Source organism: Labrus bergylta, chromosome 8 (assembly GCF_963930695.1).
Source record: "Labrus bergylta chromosome 8, fLabBer1.1, whole genome shotgun sequence".
Lineage (NCBI taxonomy): Eukaryota > Metazoa > Chordata > Actinopteri > Labriformes > Labridae > Labrus > Labrus bergylta.
In genome coordinates this window covers 17,686,324-17,705,623 of record NC_089202.1, presented here as the reverse complement: position 1 = coordinate 17,705,623, position 19,300 = coordinate 17,686,324, and the positions used below count along the sequence as shown (strand labels likewise).

Genomic DNA, 19,300 nt, shown 5'->3' with positions numbered 1-19,300 from the left:
GAGTCCTTCTCTTCCTCTCCTCAGTCTCTGTGTCTGACCTGCTTCATCGACGGTGCACCTTCTCCAGAGATCTCCTGGCTAAGAAACGACAAAGAGATTGTTGATGAGACCCAGTTTACCATCACCAAGGAGCCAAAATGCAGCACCATCACTATCCACCACGTCAACATGGCCGATTCTGGAAAATACAGCATCTTTGTGCGCAACAAGTGTGGATCTGAAACTGTTGATGTGACAGTGAGTGTTTACAAGCTCGGGGATAAGCCTCCAGCAAACGCTGTGGACATGGGTTACAACTGAACAAGAAGTTAGAAAGACATGTAGTGCACGGTTTGATGGTTTTACTGTAAACCTGCACAGATAGATAGAAGAGAAGATGGTTTGATGGTAGATAGTGCTTCCTTTAGTAATAATAACAATCGTTTTTTGGGTTTGCAAAAGTAAATGGCGCCCTCTTTTGGTATAAAATGGTATTACATGTGACCGCTGGTAAAAGTGTAAACAAAACAGATTGTTAGTTCATACATTTCTAATCGGTTTAATACTGAACAATGATTACTTGATTCATGATTAATCATTAACATCCCTATATGTTACAATACACTACATTTTCCCCTTGGGACTCAAAGTGCTGCCAAACATTCAACTGATTCCACTCAAATCAATAAATAAAAACAATAGAAAAACACATCCATGTGTAAACAGAAAGGTACATACCAATGCAAAACAACACAACATATATTACACATTACCCATATTGTACAAGAGCTACAAAAACAGCATGAGAGATAAGATAAGAAAGGTAAGAGAATATCAAAACATAGGAACACACATGACGCTATATAGGCATAAATGTACAGTAAAGTGTGGAAAATACTGTAAAATTAAAAAACAGTCATGTCAAAAACCAAGTTCCTCTCTTTTTTCTTTTTTTATAAACCAGACAACACACAGGCAGTTTGCTGACTTTGATTTTTCTCTTCTTGTGCTGTTGCGTTTCATATGATTGTTTTTTTTTGTTTTTTGTTAAATGTTGCTTGTGGCCTTGGAGCCGTCAAACCAAAGTTATGGTGTGAGCATGCACTATAAGGTCTGTCAGGTCTGAAACTGTAAACACTAAAGATACAGGACTGAAGAGGTTTAGGTGAAAATGTGTCGTTTGAGTTTGAATTTAATAAAGGAATTTCAAATGACTTCCCTTTTTTAAGCACTTACAAAAAACTTTTTTTTTTTTTCATCTCATGCAGCAAAAAATAAATCCCAGATTGTGTCTTTCAGTGCTAAACAAACAGTCCGTAGTGTCATTAACCCTACTCCCGGGCCCCGCTCAGTCAGGGGGATTCACCAGGTTCAACGGCACACAGCAGAGAGGTTGCAGACGTGTGTGAAGTTCAGTTTCAAATTAATGTTCAACTTATTCAGCTTCTTTTTTTTTTTTTTTTTTAACAGATGCTCACATCATTTCGTCGTGTCACCAGACACAATTTAAAAAGAATTGACACATTTAGTATCCAGGCAAACTTCACCATCGCCCTTTTCAAAGACAGACGTTCCAAGGTCGAACTATGTTAAACATAGAAATTAATAAAAAGGAGCAAATACTCTATGATAAAAGCAACATGAAAAAAGGAAAAAATCCTAAGAGCAGCAAAGAGTTAAAACAATATAACTGAACAATATCAATCTTTATTTGTATAGCGCCAATTCATAACTTTGTTTTCTCAAGAGAGAGAGTCACTCATGGTTCAACTGAAAGCTCCTGCAGCCACATGTCCGATGTGTCCATGGCCAAGACACTTAACCCCAAGATGCTTCCGCTGCTTCGTTAGCAGCGTATAAATGTGTATGAATGGGATTAGTTCCTTCTGATGGACACTTTACACAGCAGCCTCTGCCATCAGTGTGTGAACGTGAAGGTGTAAAAGAGCTCTGAGTAGTCAGAAGACAAAAAAAGTGCTATAAAAGCTCAAGTCCATTTAACATTTGCACATTAAGTTAGTGGGTTACAGATAAAAGTTAAGATAGAACAGCAGTGACGTTTTTTGACATTCATCAGTTAGTATTGTAAATGTTTTACTACGCTTCACTAAAAAGTTGGTTTTCCTCGTTTAAGAACTGTAGAATCCATCCAACCATTGTAACATCCACATACCATATTAGAGGAACTGCATTTTTATTTTTATTTTCTATACTGCTTTCTTAAACATTCAATAGCTGCATATGGTGCCTTATAAAAAAAGACTATAAAAATATGATGAGGGATTATCTGAGCAGTGAATGCACTTTGCAAGGGGGTGATCGATGTTGCTTTATTGGTGAATGTCATCTGCATTACATTTTTTATTCTCTCTCGTGAATCGTTTTTGTGCTAGTAATCGGCGAGGACACCTTGATAAAGTTTTTTTTTTTTCATGTCATTGGAAAAATTCCAGATAAATGAAAGGTTAAATAAATAAAGAGAAAAAAAAGTCTGAATCTAATAAATGACAGATTTTAGTCCTGAAGGTTGCAATCTGCAGATTCACTCTCAACCCTGAAGTTAATGAAAGTGAGTGTTGTACATGAAGAAATCTGTACATATAACTTATCAATTAAGCATTACAACAAACGTGACCAGAAACAGAAGGTCTCATTTCATTTGTGTTTGAAACTGAGATTTGGTCAAACAGGAGTAAGTGAACTCCAGGTTGTTCAAACAGCAGCGATTACTTCACAGAGCTTTGTTACTCATTAGACACGATGCTGAGACCCCACCTGCCTTCTAGTATAAGAAGTGCAGTGCTACAGTCTCATCCCTCACATTGTGTTGAGCTTCACACAGCTGTCACAGCCTCCCCCCTCGGTGAAGGAGAATCCAGATCTTCAAGAAAAAAAATGGCCTTTAACGGAACATGGCAGGTGTACTCTCAGGAGAACTATGAGGAGTTCCTCAAGGCAATGGGTGGGTGAGAACCGAGACGTCTGTCAGTCTTTGCTTGTACGCTTTTATACTGTGACGGAATTAACAAAAAACATATGTGCATTACTTACAGAACTTCCTCCAGAAGTCATCAAGATGGCCAAAGACATCAAGCCGATTACAGAGATCAAGCAGAGCGGCAATGACTTTACTGTCACCTCAAAGACCCCCGGAAAGACTGTGACCAACTCCTTTACCATCGGCAAGGAGGCTGACATCACCACCATGGACGGCAAGAAGATCAAGGTCTGAAATCCTAATCTACTTTTCTTTTGCAAATCACATAGACGCTATAAATGTTTAAATTAGTGTCATTTTGATCAAGACATTTTGATTTTATGCTTTGTGATAGAACGAGCCTGCAAGTGCACACTGTCTAATATTTGTGTCTTATGGCTCCATGCCTGATGTTTTGGGTTGTCTCCTCCTCTGACCATCAGTGTGTTGTCAATATGGAGGGTGGCAAGCTGGTCTGCAACACCGGCAAGACCTCCCACATCCAGGAGATCAAGGGAGGAGAGATGATTGAGGTACAGCACAACTGACCTGAATGTACTCACTCTGTCAAAATTGTATCAAAAGCTGGAAGTAATTGCATAACATGTGTTTCCTTTTCTATTATTCCTCGACAGACTATGACAATGGGCTCAGCAACTCTGATCAGGAAGAGCAAGAAGATGTAACCTTGGCTGTGAAGAAACCAATGTCTATTTAAATAAAAGTGTTGCTTAATAAAAAAAAAAAAAGTTTTCATCGTCATTTTGGGGGAAAACCTATGCATGGCTCTCTTTGCAGAATCCTATACTCAAATAATGACCCAAATACTGATGTTCTATCTTAAATTGTGACTTTTCCTATAAAAAAAAAAAATAGTGACTAAATATGTTCAAGGAATAACACAGTCACAACATTATGTGAAATTCATCCCAAATACTGACATAGTATCTTGTTATGTAAAGATCAAGTGGCAACCTGCAGTCCTGAAAAATGAAGTAAATGTGGAAGAGCAAAATCCTGCAGAGCGTCGAGTGACCGCTTGAGGGTGGCTAAGCCAAAATTACAGCATGAGAGCCAAAAAAGTCGAAAACATGTTTGCAGCGTGGTACAAAAAGCCAAATAGGTGTGATTAGTAATTGTCCTCATGGGCACACACTGTAGAGGGGGTGATTTATTTATAAACGGCTCCGTTTTGATTTTATGAACGATGTAATCCATAGTTAGGCGTGTATCTGACCTGATTGACAGGTGGGTGCAATGTAACGGTTCGTCAAGAGGCTTAAAACCCGCCTCAGCTCCAGCTCTCAGCCTGTCGTTAGGTCAACTGAAAGTGAGGCTGAGACAGGATTTCCAACATGGCGTCTGCTGCCGATGAGCCGCCTGCCGCATTAGATGGGTGACGTCACTCAGGCTTCGTCCATTAACATTTACAGTCTATGCTTGAGATAACAATAATTCATTTTGGAAAATATTTTCTTTATATTAGATAGAACACTATACAGCAACCATTTCATCATACAACATTTCTGTTTACACCCTTTTAGATTTAGTTTCTCTTATTTGTGGGCTACTAAGTAAATATTTGGTTAAAAACTTTTAATTTTTTGAGGTATGAAGTTTCTAATTTGAAAAAGTTTACAATTATCAGTGAAATGCTGTCCAATAGCTTTAAACGTCTCGTTATTTTTTGCATTATTTAGTGTGAATCTGAGAAAGTAGTACCTATTCTGAGAGCTTTTTTCATCATTTTTAAATACACCCGCAACACCTTTCTTATGAGGTAGGCTCCTAATTTATTAATCTGAGATACTTAATCATTGTTTAGAGATCATTTAGTCATAGTGTGCAAATGTTTCTCATTGTTTTGAGAATTAGAGTCATGATAATGTCTTAGCAACTTGTTATTATTCACACCTTGTCAGAAATTGGCTTCAAACACGGCAGATACTTTGCAACATTATGTTAACTGATTGCAATACCAACACAACTTTCCAGTGTTCACCCTTGTGGCTCTGCACGCGGAGCATGCGCAGTGCGAAGAGAACGCGTATCACTTAGTATGTGTGTGTATAAAGAACCAAGAACCAGTTTGTCTGTAAAACTGAGTTTCGTAAACATCACCCGCGACTCCGGTAGCCTAATTAGTGATGTCTGTCCTGCAGGCACGGAGGTACAATCGAGCTAGCGCGATGCTAATCATATAGAAACCACTGTGTCATCACACAAACATGCAGGTGACGTCAACGTTACGTACCCAGAGGCGAGGGGGGTTGGTCATTTCTACCTGCCTATTCTTACAGAAAACCACTAATAGCCGTCATTAAACACATTCACCTGCGTAGGGATCTTGAATACAATGTGCTGACAGACAATAATAGACTCCTGTTTCTTTGTATAGGTAACTCACATGTTAATAAATTAAACCTACAGTCAGCTTTAAAGTCCAAGAGTTAACTTCTCCTCAAACTTGTAGGTCTTATATTTCCTTAATCAAAGTTTGATAATTTAGGCCTACATAATGTGTTGCTAGACAAGCTGTACTAACAGCTTTCTGAAGCGTTTTATCAGCAGACTGCTTATTTAGCTTCAGAGAAAGAACTAGAGCAGTTTATTGGCAGGCCTACTTTACCCAAATTCAGAACAGTTGTCCGTTTACAAAAAAAAATACCTAAAAATAATTATAGGCTTTGTATCCGACCCAGGTCAAAACCTTTGCTCCATTAACCATCTTACATTCTTTCAAACCATGTTTTGACACAGTGCCATATAGCCTCGATACTTAACCCCTCAACCTCAATTAAAAAGAATAAGGATAAATAAATTGTGGTATCAGCTGGCATCAACCATGGCATTCAAATCTCAGTAGAAGTCAAGAAGTCAATCATTACTGTTAGCTATCAAACAGTACAGGTAGATTGTAATTTTGTGTGTACAGGTTAAAGATACTAGTTTCTCACACTCAATACCACGCCAATACCATAGATATGAATAGTATTTTGTGTTAAACACTTTAAAAATACTGCAAATTACAAACTCGGAAGCCCATAAATTGCTGTTACCACGGTTACGCCATGATAATCTGTTTGAAATGTTAGCGTGAATAATTTATCCAAACAACAATTTTCTTTTGAAGTTCTTGCTGACGATGTAGCTCCCTTTTCGACTAAGCGTCTGCTAAATGAAATAGTAACTTTGTAAGTAACAAACTTCTGTTACTTTGCCACCTCTGACTAAATTAGAGGCATGTTCTTTCAGTTTATTACACGGGCTGTGGATGTGTGAAGTCGGCTGGCTGGTTTTTATTTTTTTATTGGTATCGCCACACCTCGATGAGGAAACTTCCCTTTAAGAGAAGGAGGAACTGGATAAGTGGTGTAATGTACTGGCAACAGGTGATATTTTTACTGTGCACACTTTGCTCCTTCAGCTTTAATAATATGATAACCAGCAAGTATATACATCTAATGTATTATTATTATTATTATTTCATGACCTTTTAAAATGTGACTTTAATCATTATTGGCTTATTGCAGAGTTCTAAATGACACTTGACTTTGATACACTGTGGACAAGAAAACACTGAATTTCCTTTCAGGGATTAATAAAGTATTTCTGGGAAGAAAAGAAAAATGTGGCTATGTGCTGTTTCCTCACAACGAAAAGGTTCCTGGTTTCGACTCCCTGTCGGACAGGGCCTCTCTGTGTGGAGTTTACATGTTCTCACTGTTCATGTGTTGGTTCTCTTTTGGAAACTCAGGCTTCCTCCTCACAGTCCAAAGACATGCTGGTTAGGTTAATTGGTGAATCTAAAGTGTCTGTAGGTGTGAATGTGAGTGTGACTGGTTGTCTGTCTCTATATGTCAGCCCTGTGATTGACTGGCAACCAGTCTAGGGCGTACCCCGCCTCTCGCCCAATGACAGCTGGGATTGGCTCCAGCCCCTTTATGGGAAAAGTGGATAATGGATAATGGATGGATGGTAAAAATGAGGCCTTTTGTCTCAAGTTTTTATCCCATCTACAATCTTTCTGTGTTTTTTTACATTTCTAATTATTTGTGAGAATTATGTGTTTGCTTCAGAATGACAAAGAAACATTTTTGGAGAAACTGCACCACTGAAAGGAAGCCAAAAGGTAGATAACAAGAGTAGAGGAATTGGAGAAATAAACAAGGATGGTAAAGCATGAGGAGAGAAAGGATAGCTCAGCCAAAAGAGAGGAAGAGCAATAGTTCAGCATGTAAAAAGTGACACACCGGATTATTGTTGTAGTCTACTAAAACTGACTGTTAGTAAACTGAAGACCTAACTTAACATTTGTTCTATCTCTGCTTTTTATTATTTTGTCTTATCATATGTGTGTATTTGTATGAAAGTGGCTTTATACTGTAAATAATACTGAGTTGAGTTGAATACACACCCAGAAAAAACGGTTAGGGTTTTTCTTCTGTGCAGCCTGCAGGGAGTGTTTGGATCAATAATTGATACAAAGGAGCTGAAGTAATGAAAATGACATGTAGGCTAACACATCATGTTGTTACTTTACATCAGGAAAGGCTTTCCTTTTGTTTAAACTCTTCAGTGCACATTTTTTACAAAGGGGAAATATGAAATATCACACATAGTACTCTAACAAGAGCAGATTGAGGATATTTTTAACGTCCTTTTGTGGATAATGTCACATTTCTTTAATGTTTTTAATGTTGTTTCTGACTCTATAAAACACTTCAAGCTGCTTTAAATATAAATGGTGTGTTATAAATAAACATGCCTTGCCCTGCCAACAGGGGTCCACCACCACTCACAGCGGCTCTGCATGACACTCCCCCTCCTGATCCAGACCCGGGGTTGAAAAGTCTGAAGGCCACCGGCTCTCTGTCACCTCCCAGTTCTACTTAATCAGTCTCTGATGAAGATTTTGATTGAAATGGTGGATGTAGAGTTTCAGTCTCTGTGGGAATTTATCATTTTAGAGAAGTCTGATGCTAATGAGAGAGCAACAGAGGTGTACTTATTTATGACTCCTGCGTTGTAAAAAAAAAAACTAAATCATTTTGTCCTAAAGCGTTTTAGAAAAGCAGCACGGTCTGGCAGATTTGTATTTATATTGGAATGTGTGTTATCACAGGTGGAAATTGTGAACACAACGCTTTGAAAGTGATGTTTGGATGCTGTGAGTTTTTACATTTGTGTGTACACCTCTCTCAGTTTGGTTGGGTTGGTTAAGTGTTATTGAATCATTAATTACATTTCAATAAACAAAGATGACGCCGACCATCATCACATTTTCTGGAGCTGTGCTGTCAAAAAAACCTTACAGGCAGGAAATTCATAAACATGTTAATACAATGTTCAAAGCCAAAATCCCTGTTAGTGATGTGATATATATGGGTGATATTTTATATGATAGTTGGAGTACAAATGATAAATGGCATAAATTCTTTTGACAGCAAGCAAAAAAAACTGTCATAAGAAAAGGGCTCAAACCTAACCCACCAACTACTGATGAGTGGATAGACATAATGAAATATATGTTATGGAGATGGCTGTCATTTTCCCTCAAAGTCCAAAAGGAAAGACTGTACAGAATAATGACCAAATGGACTCAATATGTCAAACCTATAACACCAGATTTGACATATTAGAGTAAATGGGTGATATTTCCATATATTTGTTCTTCTCTTTCATCCATTAACATGCTCTGTATTTCATTTTCTTCTTTTCTTTTTCTACCCCTCCAAGGTGAAAGCCTCTTGTGTTCTTTTGTGAATAATTTCATGTCATGTTAATTAAAAAAAGGAAAATCTTTGGAAGAACTAAATTGTTAAATAAACAGCAAGCCTCAAATCCATCTTTCTGCTAAAATAAATGTTCTAATGTTTGCAAGTTTGAGAGGAGAGTCTCGCAATTGTCCTGCTATTATGTGAAATTATGAAGGTGAAGAGCATGCTTTTCATAAATAAATAAAAATAATAAACAAAAATCAGTAAAATTCCATTAAACATTATTCCCTGACTTACCTGTGTTAAACATCCAGCTGTAAAGTGATAGGTGTAGTTATGGTGGTAATTGACATTCCAACTCGACCTTTGTTAGTCATGTGACATGTTCAAACTGGACTGACTTAATGACTTGTGCTCAGTGAGAGTAACAGTAAGTGCATAGTGAGTCATAATGTGCGTTTTTGTGATCTTTGGACTCGTTCAGTTCATTTTATTAGATCTGAAACTGCAGTCAGTGTTGGAGGTATTCAGGTCTGAACTCAAAAACGTTGTCACACTTTTATTCATTCTGGGAATTCAGTTTTGACTGTTGTTGCTGTTGATGTTAAAATATCAATATATATTCTGATGAAAACATTTGGTTGATTAGTGGCATGGTCACCTAATGAAGTTAATGTTTATAATTGACTGAATGTATGTATCATCAGATAACATGACAGTGGTATTCTAGCAGATGGCTCCTCTTTAATGTCTTACAATTTCAATTATATTACATGGATTGATGAAAGGGCAGGATTTTACTCTCATGCGTTTTTGAGACGGCGCTTAAAGAAACTATTTTCTATGGGAGCTAAATGAGGGGTTGTTCTTATTTTGCATTAATTAGTTGAATTTAAAAATGCTTTTTCACCTAACACTCAAAGCATGATATCTATTAAAATAATTCAAAGGAAAAGTAGTTATCACAATGAAGAAGCTGGGCCGTGGTTTTCTAAATGACTGTCAGGATGGATGTCCTTAAACATTTTCAGTAAGGACATTGTACACCTTATTTCTGCTGTAGTAATGACGGTCAGTAAAGATATATGGTCGGGGGGGCAGGGGCCGGTAGCCTAGAGGTTAGACAGTCCGAATTCGGATCCAACCTGTGGCTCCTTTTCTGCTTCCCCACTCTCTCTCTGACTCTGTCCACTGTCCTGTGTCTAAACTAAAAGGCATACAAGCCCCAAAATAAAAAAATACATTTGAAATAAAATGTATATATGGTCTTAGTAAATTGTGTATGAATTCTTTCACTTATCGTTTAAAAAATTTAGATAGTAGACTTTAGAGTCGAAGTACGTCTAGTCTTCACTTCAGTACGATGCTAAAGCAAGTCACTGTCCTTAACTTCTTCCATGTACACTACAGAGAAGAGTTAGATAAGATACTCAGGCACAGACAGAAATAGGGGGGAGGGAAAGGGATTTATTTCTTTTCTTTTTTGTAAAATTTTCATCAATTCGTTTCACAGAGTGTGGTCTTACACATTTCCTTTTTTTTTTTTCAAACACTAATTCATACCAAATTTTTTAAACAGGGCATTTTCATTTCATTTTCAGTGACATTTCATGAGTGGGACAAAATTAACAGCCAATTGGTTTCGGAATTTAGAATAAAGGAGACTTTACCATGCATGACTCAAACCAGGGCAAGAAAGAAAGAAAAAATGTTTACATGAACAACCGATAGAAAATAGTACGTAAACAACAGGGGACCGGGTTCAGTTGTCAGCTGGCGGAAGAACAGCTGAGGGCTGAAGGCGGTTCTGATGAAAACATTTGGTCGATTCGTGGCGTGGCCGCCTAATGAAATTTTGGCATGGGTTTAAACTTAGGCACAAACAGGTCAACTCAAGATAATAAGCATCAAGCTCACGCATAAGCTTAAGCAGGTTCGGAATGAAAATTCATACAATGGCAAGTCTCCTCTAGGATCGAATCGATACTTTGTAGTTTACTTAATTAGCTTTTAGCATCTTTCACCCTACACTGCATTATACAAAACAATAAAAAACATGTGCAAGATCTCTGGAAAGATAACAGTGCAGGGTACTGACGAAATGCTATAGGCATCATTACCTTTTTTTAACAAAAATATTCTTCAGTATTGAAGTCAAGACATTGAAGTCAAGACATGTCCTTAGCATGTCTTATACATTCAGTGTTATTACTAAAAATACTTTTGTCAGACAGGCCTCAAAGTTGGCCTGCAAATGTACATATGCTACAAGTACTTTATACATTTCATTATTTACATGGCTCTTGAACACACTAACGAGCTTTCATACTTTGTTTCGTCGTCATTAGGCCAGCAATTAGCAGCTCCAATTCTGCACAGGGAAAGTTAAGAGCCTCAGTATAAGATTGAATCACAAAAATAGAGAATCCATAGTGAGATAGTCGATCACGCCTCCATCATTACAATAGCATCCTGGTCTGTAACGCATTTAAAAACTAGTCTGATTGCAGTGCAAGAGTGTTAACAGGGGCAGAGGCAAAGATGGCCTGTTGATAATCAGATGGTCACCCATCAAGTTCCATTTTGTAAACATAAATGCCTGACTTCTGCTTCACCTTGAGACCCCCGGGCCACTTCGATTCAAAGACGTTCCCCAGCTCTGCCTTAAGCTTGCTTACAGATGTTTGCAGTCAACAGGACCAAAACAAGGAAGTGAAACTCAACAGTCCCACGTATACGTCTGGTCCTCTTCCGCATGTTGAAGCTGCAACACTGTGACATAGGCTGAGTCCGAGGAGTAATAACAGTTCTGATGGAACAGATCAAAATGACCCAGGGAGCTCAATCCCAATCATCACTCGGCTGGCAAGGTTAAAGTGGCAATGGCAACAACGCCATTCACACGGAGGATGTCCAGGAAAAAAGAAAATAAAAGAATACAGCAAAACTTTGCTTTGGTTACAAACATCTCTTCATACATCTTTCAACAGCAACAAAAAGGATTTGTACAAAATAATGCTATGATAGAGTGTCTGGGCCCCAGACTTGTTCAACTCCCATAGTGCATGTGCGCACAGCGCAATAAAAAGGTACGAGAGTTGACAGTCCAGGGGCCTGTGTGCCATGGTCTCTTATTATGCTTCAGTTTGAGGTTATCATATTGACCTATACTCACTAACTACAGCTTATTATCTCTAGTAAGATAGCTTTTTTTCCCTGCAGAATTGCAGTTGAGTGTCTTTTTCATTCAAAAACAGGAATATAAAAAGAAAAAAAAGGATTGGGCCCTAGTCAAAAATGCTACAAATGTGATTTTGCTTTAGCACCCAGACTTTAGAGGTGACTCTAAAGGAGTATTGTTATAAACTGAAAAGGCATGACTGTCCAAAGAAATGGACTGTAAAAATGATGGGAATTAACCTGACCAATACTAATAACCCTTGCATGGGGAAAAAGATCACTCAATCTGCTTAAACAGCCAACATAAAAAGAACAAAACAAAACAGAAGTACAAAGGATATCCAGTTTTTCATTAGTCACAGGAAACAGACCCCAGTAAAAGCATCACCAACCAGCAAGGCTCAGCGGCTGTAATACGTCGCAATTTTAAAAATGTGGGTGTTTAATCAACATTTCCAGCAAGTGTTGCTTGTTGGAAAATGTCACATAACACTTAAAGTGATTCGACTAAAAACAGGTAAAAGTATTACAGCACTGAGGTGTTCCTGGTGGGTGTGTACCTTCAGTAGAGTCCCAGTTCATTGATTGGCTTTTAAACGATCAAAGAGTGGGCAACCTCTCAGGCCTGCACCTTGAGGAGACTTTTGAGCTGGAAAGTCATCATCTCCCTGTTATCACATGAGCCCATAGGGAAGGACACCCAGTGGCTGGGGGGTTTGGGCAACACGCTAGGCAAGGGTGGCTCGCTGAACTTAGGCCCCGCGTAGCTCGGACTCCCTTGAGTGGCCAGGAACGTGTTGAGGTGAGACACTGCACCTTCCCAGTTCTGATCATAATTGGTGGCAAAACGGACAGAAGCACTCTTCTCTGCAGACACGGCCTGCCGCGCCTCTGGAGACCTGTGGTAGGCTGCGCCTTTGTCGCTCCTGCGGTGGCCATGGTGGTGAAGGCCCCCTACACCTCCTGCAGATGCTGCTGCTGCTGCTCCGTTCTGATCACGGCTTCTCTGCTTTGCCCTGCTAAGCTGGTGGTTCTTCTTAGGCAGAGGACGCTCAGGGTGGGAAACTGGAATGTTGTATCTCTCTCCACCTCCCATATTGTATCTGCACTACGTGTCACCTAAATGATGAAAACATTTTTGAAAACAAGTGTGAGTTAAGTGCACCGACATCAAGGAAATGTGCGTGTTGCTGTGGTGTTCTTCTAACAGGGGTGAACTTGACAAAGCCTAATCTCCCCGCATAGCACGCACACTCTGACGTCATCCCTTGATATAAACAAGCACACGGCGCTACGTGCAGAAACACCAGACACTCCGACCCGCCGCCGCCCCTCCCCCACCCACCCACCGCCGAGAGCCACAAAAACAGCTCCAGCTCACCTCTTTGTTGTGAGAAAGTTGACGACACGGATTTCTCTCTTCAATCTTTCACCTCCGATCGGGCCCCAGGTCCTCGAAGTAGTTATCAAGCTACTTCTCGCTGCACTTTGTGGTCCAGCAGGGTCTGAGGTTTTCATGTGCCAATGAGCGTTGTTTTCTCGTGGAGCCGAGCTGAACATCAACTCAACCTCGGCGGCACACGGTGCTCCAAGAAGCCGAAGGACCTTTAGTACAAAATAAAAGTCCATTAGTGTTTGTATATTGACGCTAGACTTGACGCCCCGTCGTGGCTTTGTTGTTTTCTTCCTGGTGGTGGGGGGGGGGGGGGGTGCATTTTCATAGTGCGTCACCACATCTTGCAGGTGAAAACATCAAGCCCAGCGTAAATAAGCATCGTTAAATGAAAATGTATGGGTACGCAAACATCATGGCCACGATATTTAATGTAAAAAAATGTACATGTCTGTTTGTTTGCCTCTAGCTGCACTGTACTTGAGCGGCACTTTTTCGTCGTAAAAGTGCAAGACAATATTAATAATTTCGACGTGTTGTGAGTTCGCAATGACAGCTGATCATTTTTCTGATAAATAAAGACTACATTCACAATCTCGGTGGCAGTACTTTGGCACCAGACCAAAACAAAGAAACAGTGAACTCAACATGGCGACGAGGAACAAAACTGTTTTCTCTTACCGACTTCTCCTGGCTCGGTCGATGAAATCCGTCTCCACAGTGAATACAAAATATGCCTTCGTAATATCCCTCGGCGGACTATGTTAGAAGAACAACAGAGCTGTGGTTCCTAAAAAGAAAAAAAAATCCGTCACCTTCAATGCTAATGTGGTGTAATACAGGCCGTGTAAGGGCCAAGTCTCCCTCTCTCGACTCCGTCTGAATTGCAACAAAATGGAATCTACAGCAGAGATATGTAGCTCAGGCTCACCGAGCTCTGACCAATCATGTACCGAGAACAACCTGTACTAGCCAATCAGCGAGCAGAAACCCAGACGCATCCACTGCTTGTTGCCAGACTGGTGACGTCAATCACCGACCGTCCCCTCCTTTCCTTTGTTGGAGCTCGGGTATTTCCCGAGAAGGAAGTGATGAAAAATAACAGAAACAAACACTGGTTTTTACATTAAATCTGTCCAGCTTTCGAGCGAAATCATTTAGAAAACAAGCCCACAGTGTCGTGAAATACCGCGGGCTGGTTTTAACGTTACAAAATATAAAGTTTAATGTTATGTAATGGTGTAGACTCCGCGTTAAAAAAATAAATAAATAAGGTAAACATGTCAAGGGTTTAGGTTTATTGGCACAATTATTACTTTCCTGCTACAGGAAAACTATTAGTTGTGGGTGAAACCTGTTGTAGTGTGTTAAAACAGCTGCAACAGGCTGTGATGATAAACAACAGGCTGTTCTCTGCGCTGCCCATCCCCCACCTCCGGCTGTCCTTCTGCTGTGACAAATAAAGCAGAAGTCTTACTTAAACCGGTCAATTTGCCGTCTTATAGTGTTCCACCTGGTTGAGTAGAAAGGCTACAGGTAAAGGGAAGTGAAAGTTATTATTCCTGTGTGTCTGTTTTAACACAAACAATGCCATATTTAATGAATAGGCTTCACTTCTTACAGTCTATAGTGTCAGCCAGTTGGTTAGTCTTTGTGCCTTAATACAGTAAGATTGATTTTGATGAGGCCCAAGTCAAAGTTAATACTACAAAGCGAGTAGCCTGACAATAAAAGTCACACAGCCATAAATCTCAAGCAACATTTGGGTAAGCCTTTGGGGGTCATTAGGTGGGAACTTTCCTACTCCCCCCCCCCCCATGTTTTCTTTTGAATTAACCAAGAACCAAATGGTTTACAATGGGAACCAATGCCGTGGAGCAGATGCTTGTTTGGTTTCTAATTTAAGATTGTTAGGATGACTTGTAGTAGGCTATGTTACGATTTTACGCTATTAAAGTTGAGGCTATTTTGAGCACTTTCTGACCTAACTCCTGAATAACTTCAGAGTTAGGTGGTTGGATCTGATTGCACAACATCCTTGGAACATAACTTTTTCACCGTGTTATTTGTGGGAGTAAACTGGTCTTGAATCTCTCCATTTGTATGTTAGTCTGTATGTTTTTTTGTTTTTTTTAACTCTCTCAGCATTCATGTTTGCTCTTGAAAGACACACCCTCCTCCTTGTCTTTAAAAGGAAATGGATGTAAAGATTTAGGTTACAACTTGTTTTTTATCAGTGTCCACAGGTTCAGGTGTAAGCCAAACAACTACAGGGATTTATCCATGGTAAACTTTGCTTCCCACCCTTACTGGTTTAAAGTGCCTGGACTTTAAAAAGAGTTGCGCAACTTAGTCCGTGTCAGAGCTCACAGCTGAAGGCGTTGTTAGGACACTCCCCAAAGCAAAGCAACCTTTGAAAAGGGGGTGTGTCAGTCATGTATGGAAAATAGGTCACCCAGAAGTTTCTGTAGGTTGTACACAAGCGATAGGAGGTGAACAAATCTCCAAATTTGACTGGCTGTGGAGACTTGTCTGAGGTATAGTAAATAAACAGTGGGCTATTTTGGAAAGTGAACTGGAAAATATCCGTAAAACAGTGAGGGGGGGGGGGGGGGGGGGGGAGCTGCCAGGTTTATCTATTCTCTCACAGCATAGATAGTGTCGGTCTCATGGGGGCAGTGTGTTAACAGTGGAAATGAGCTATGGAGTTTCCCATGAATTTGAATCGTGTGAAATGTGTTGGGAAAGAGGAACAGAAGCAGGAACAGTTTCACACCACTCAGCAGAAAGTAGGGCCCATATCAAAGACCTTTTATAACACATTCAAAAGAAATCTGTCCTTTTTGCTGCCAAGTTTTTTTCCCTGTCTTGTATAATAGGAGCAAGCACGGTGACATAACACATAGGAACCTGAATGAACTCAACCAAAGAATTTTACACTAAGAACTGAATAGACCAAGTTCATACACATGCACACGGTAATTGTCTCAATATGCTCCATTTGTACTCAGTGCTCCGAATAATTTTCAGATGTTTTTTCAAGAAACATGGCGGAGTAACAACAAGGACAACAGAGCTGATCAGCTATTAACAGTTATTACAAGTTGAGGAAGAACGGAAGTATGGTGTGTAAGTATGAATAGTAACAATTATTCAAGTCAGACTCTTTCTGTAAACAGTTTCAGCTTTTAATACACACAGTCATTTACACAACTGGTGCCAAGATTTGTCAATCAGACAAAATGAAGGAAGAAGCTTCTAAGGAGAAATATGTAACTCTGACACGTGGCCTTTAAAAGTGGTGTAGTGCAAATTCAAAACATTTGAGAGAGCTTTCTTTGCTTTCCCACTTCCATCGCTGTAACACCTGTTGATGTTGCCACCGAGGGGCGTCCCAAACAGCCGCGTGGGGGGGCCTTAAACCGCCTACCTTTTTTTGGTCAAAACAAAAAAACAGACCATTCGGGAGTGGAATCAAAACTCAGAAGGAGCACATACTGCTGCATTGTTGTCAGAGAAGCCAGCACTTCAACATGTAGCATAGTAAGGTCATTTTATGATTTAATTCAGTAGATATCTTACATATTGCTCCTTTAACACAACTCAGTTAGTAAACACAAACATAACTTGTTACAGGCTGTTTGTGTTATTTAATCATTAAATTAAAATTCTGTTTGTCAGGAGCCAAGACGCCTGATAAACACCATGGTGTTTATCTAACACTCTTATCATAAATGACTTTATGGAAACATCAACATGCCCTGAACTTTTAACAACACGAGGCACTTCTAGTCCTTTCGAATGCTTCAAGATAAACTTGCATACACAGTTCTGTACTCTCAGATAAAGTCCTATAGACTTATTGAAAAACTTCAAAGCATTGTCTAAGAGCAACTCTCATAACATACAGTGCATTATAAATATTTCAAATCAAAAACAATTTGAAATTGAAAATGTTCAGGTTTTACCTCTTACTTTTAAAGCACTTCATGGTTTGGTGCCATAATATATATTAGAACTGCTGTCCCCTTACCAGCTAAGTTCCTGAGGCAGGAACCTCCTCACTGTTCACACGTCAAACTTAAAAAGTAAAGCTCCTCGGCTAAAGACCAGCCTGAGGGTCTCAGACTAGCTACATCAGTATCTTCTTTAAGATCACTTTTTAAAACTTATTTTTATCAAAAGGCCTTCTTGTATTCCTTGTTTTATCCATAATGTTTTTTTTGTTTGTATGTTTTCAAAGTTAATTTCTTCGCCCTTTTTGCCTTTATAGGACAGCTGAAGAGAGGCAGGAAATGTTGGTAGAAGAGAGTGTGGGATGCCGTGGAGAAAAGGGCCAAAAACGGATTTGAGCTGCTGAGACATAAACGCTAGGCTATCTGCTCTCCCTGTCCATGATGTTTTATGTGCTTGATTTATTTGACTGTCAACTGTATTCAATCTTGGTCTTATTTGTTTTATGCTACATTGTTGTTTTTATTTTCATGGTTTAAGATTGTATTGTTGTGTATTTTACTGTTGAAATTTTTTACATTTTAAAAAGCACTTTGTGAAATTGGTTTTGATAAGTGCTTATAAATAAACCTTATTATTATTATTATTACTTAAGTTTTCAATTCACTGTTTATTTTTTCTAATGAATAATTAAACCATTTATTATTAATTTACAATTGTATTACACTGGTCCAAGAAAGAGGGGAAATAATTAAGCATTATTAAAACAATGAGCATTAGCGTGGACTAATTGGATTTTTACTGTTAATTTGTTCTTGGTCTTTTCACATGGCTGATCTGATACTGCTGTCTGAAGGTCTGCTGATCTGGAAATGAGAGGAGGAAATTTGATTAATGGATTCAGCCTGAATCCATTTGAAAAAGCACAGCGAGCCATATCATGTTTCTGTCCGATTTCTTTTTTTTTTTTAAGGAGGGGGGAGTGGGGGTGTTGTGTAACAGGATGATGTAATCCATCTAATAATTGAACATTTCCGGCTTTATTCTGTCCTGTTGTCTGTTCTGATGTGATGCACCTGGTCAGGCAGTGACTGAAAATAAATCTTATTGGAGCTGTTCTGCCCGCTGTAATCACATTTCCTGCCTTCTGGCCTGCTGAGTGCATCAGGTCACAGGAGGAGACGACATAACCACTGCACCATGTCACTCTCATATTTATTATCTTGCTTTTATTTAGTTTTACTCCAAATCCTCATCAAGAAACAAGAAATCGTTTTCTAAAGACATACAGTGTTGTCTTGACTTTTGATAGATTACATGTATGAGTCCCAGTTTCTGTTCTATTTAGCATACTTCTCTGTAAAGTGACAGGCATAAATAGGTTGCTAGTTCATTTCAGAATGCCGCAGGTACGTGACATTTTATGACCTGATTAATTTGTCACCAAACTAATAATGTACTTTTTATTTTCACCAGAGGGGTGTGAGCCAAATTTAACGGCCTTATTTGATGATGAAACTGCTTTTAGAGTTCAGTTTTGTATTTGTAGAGGAAATTAATGATTGAAGATGAAGAATCAACTATCTTTTTTTATTATGACGTTCACAGCACGTTAGTGTACGGTTGCTTAGCATTGCCCCCTGTTGTCCTGCAAGCCAAATTACACCCAGAGCCACCCCTTCATTTTCTCTGTTTCCTCTGTGGTCAGCAGTCTGTATGTAATACTGAAGAATCAAATCTTCTGAATTTGCAACATACTGATTTACACAATGAAAGACTAACTGTGGATCTTACTTCTTATTCTAACATTTAAAGTGAATAAGCTCAACAGAGAGACTGATATCAGTGCATGATCGTAGAAACCTGATAAAGGGAAAGCCCTTTTTGATTAAATAACTCTTCATAACAACACAAATTAAACCATTTCATTCTATTGTCTTAATTTATAATGCAAAAACTTTTAACCCTTAAATGAGAAAAGTTGACAGCATTGTCTCTCAGCATGAAGCAGTTTATGTTTTCATGTAATCCTATGATTAATTAGTTCTTGAAATAGCATAAATTATATAATTCTATGAGGAAGTCCTGTGTGTCTGT

General features: G+C 39.1%; 3 protein-coding genes and 1 long non-coding RNA gene across 6 annotated transcripts in view; 3 read left to right on the top strand and 1 right to left on the bottom strand.

Moving 5' to 3' along the window:
- Positions 1-3,090, top strand: part of myom3 (myomesin 3) — a 55,403-nt gene extending 52,313 nt beyond the window's left edge. For 2 of the 3 annotated variants that reach the window (XM_065957675.1, XM_065957674.1), the window contains exons 37-38: positions 25-2,941; positions 3,033-3,090. In XM_065957675.1, coding sequence (XP_065813747.1) covers positions 25-300 — 276 coding nt within the window. In that variant the 3' untranslated portion in view covers positions 301-2,941; positions 3,033-3,090. Of the gene's footprint in view, positions 1-24; positions 2,942-3,032 lie in introns of those variants that run through there. The other variant, XM_065957676.1, reaches the window with a different exon arrangement.
- fabp10a (fatty acid binding protein 10a, liver basic) lies at positions 2,875-3,642 on the top strand. The gene is made up of 4 exons (XM_020633563.3): positions 2,875-2,941; positions 3,033-3,205; positions 3,400-3,489; positions 3,592-3,642. Exons 1-4 carry the CDS (start codon positions 2,875-2,877, stop codon positions 3,640-3,642), a joined length of 381 nt encoding a protein of 126 aa, XP_020489219.1.
- A 6,481-nt stretch (positions 3,643-10,123) lies between these two features.
- On the bottom strand, positions 10,124-14,144 carry pnrc2 (proline-rich nuclear receptor coactivator 2). Its single transcript, XM_020633531.3, has 3 exons — positions 13,931-14,144; positions 13,238-13,461; positions 10,124-12,975 (listed from the first exon to the last, which is right to left on the bottom strand). Exon 3 carries the CDS (start codon positions 12,950-12,952, stop codon positions 12,476-12,478), a length of 477 nt encoding a protein of 158 aa, XP_020489187.1. The 5' UTR covers positions 12,953-12,975; positions 13,238-13,461; positions 13,931-14,144; the 3' UTR covers positions 10,124-12,475.
- A 1,548-nt stretch (positions 14,145-15,692) lies between these two features.
- On the top strand, positions 15,693-18,321 carry LOC109983697 (uncharacterized). The gene is made up of 3 exons (XR_002277966.3): positions 15,693-15,786; positions 16,280-16,378; positions 17,523-18,321. It is a non-coding gene; the product is annotated as an uncharacterized lncRNA (long non-coding RNA).
- The last annotated feature ends 979 nt before the right edge of the window (positions 18,322-19,300 follow it).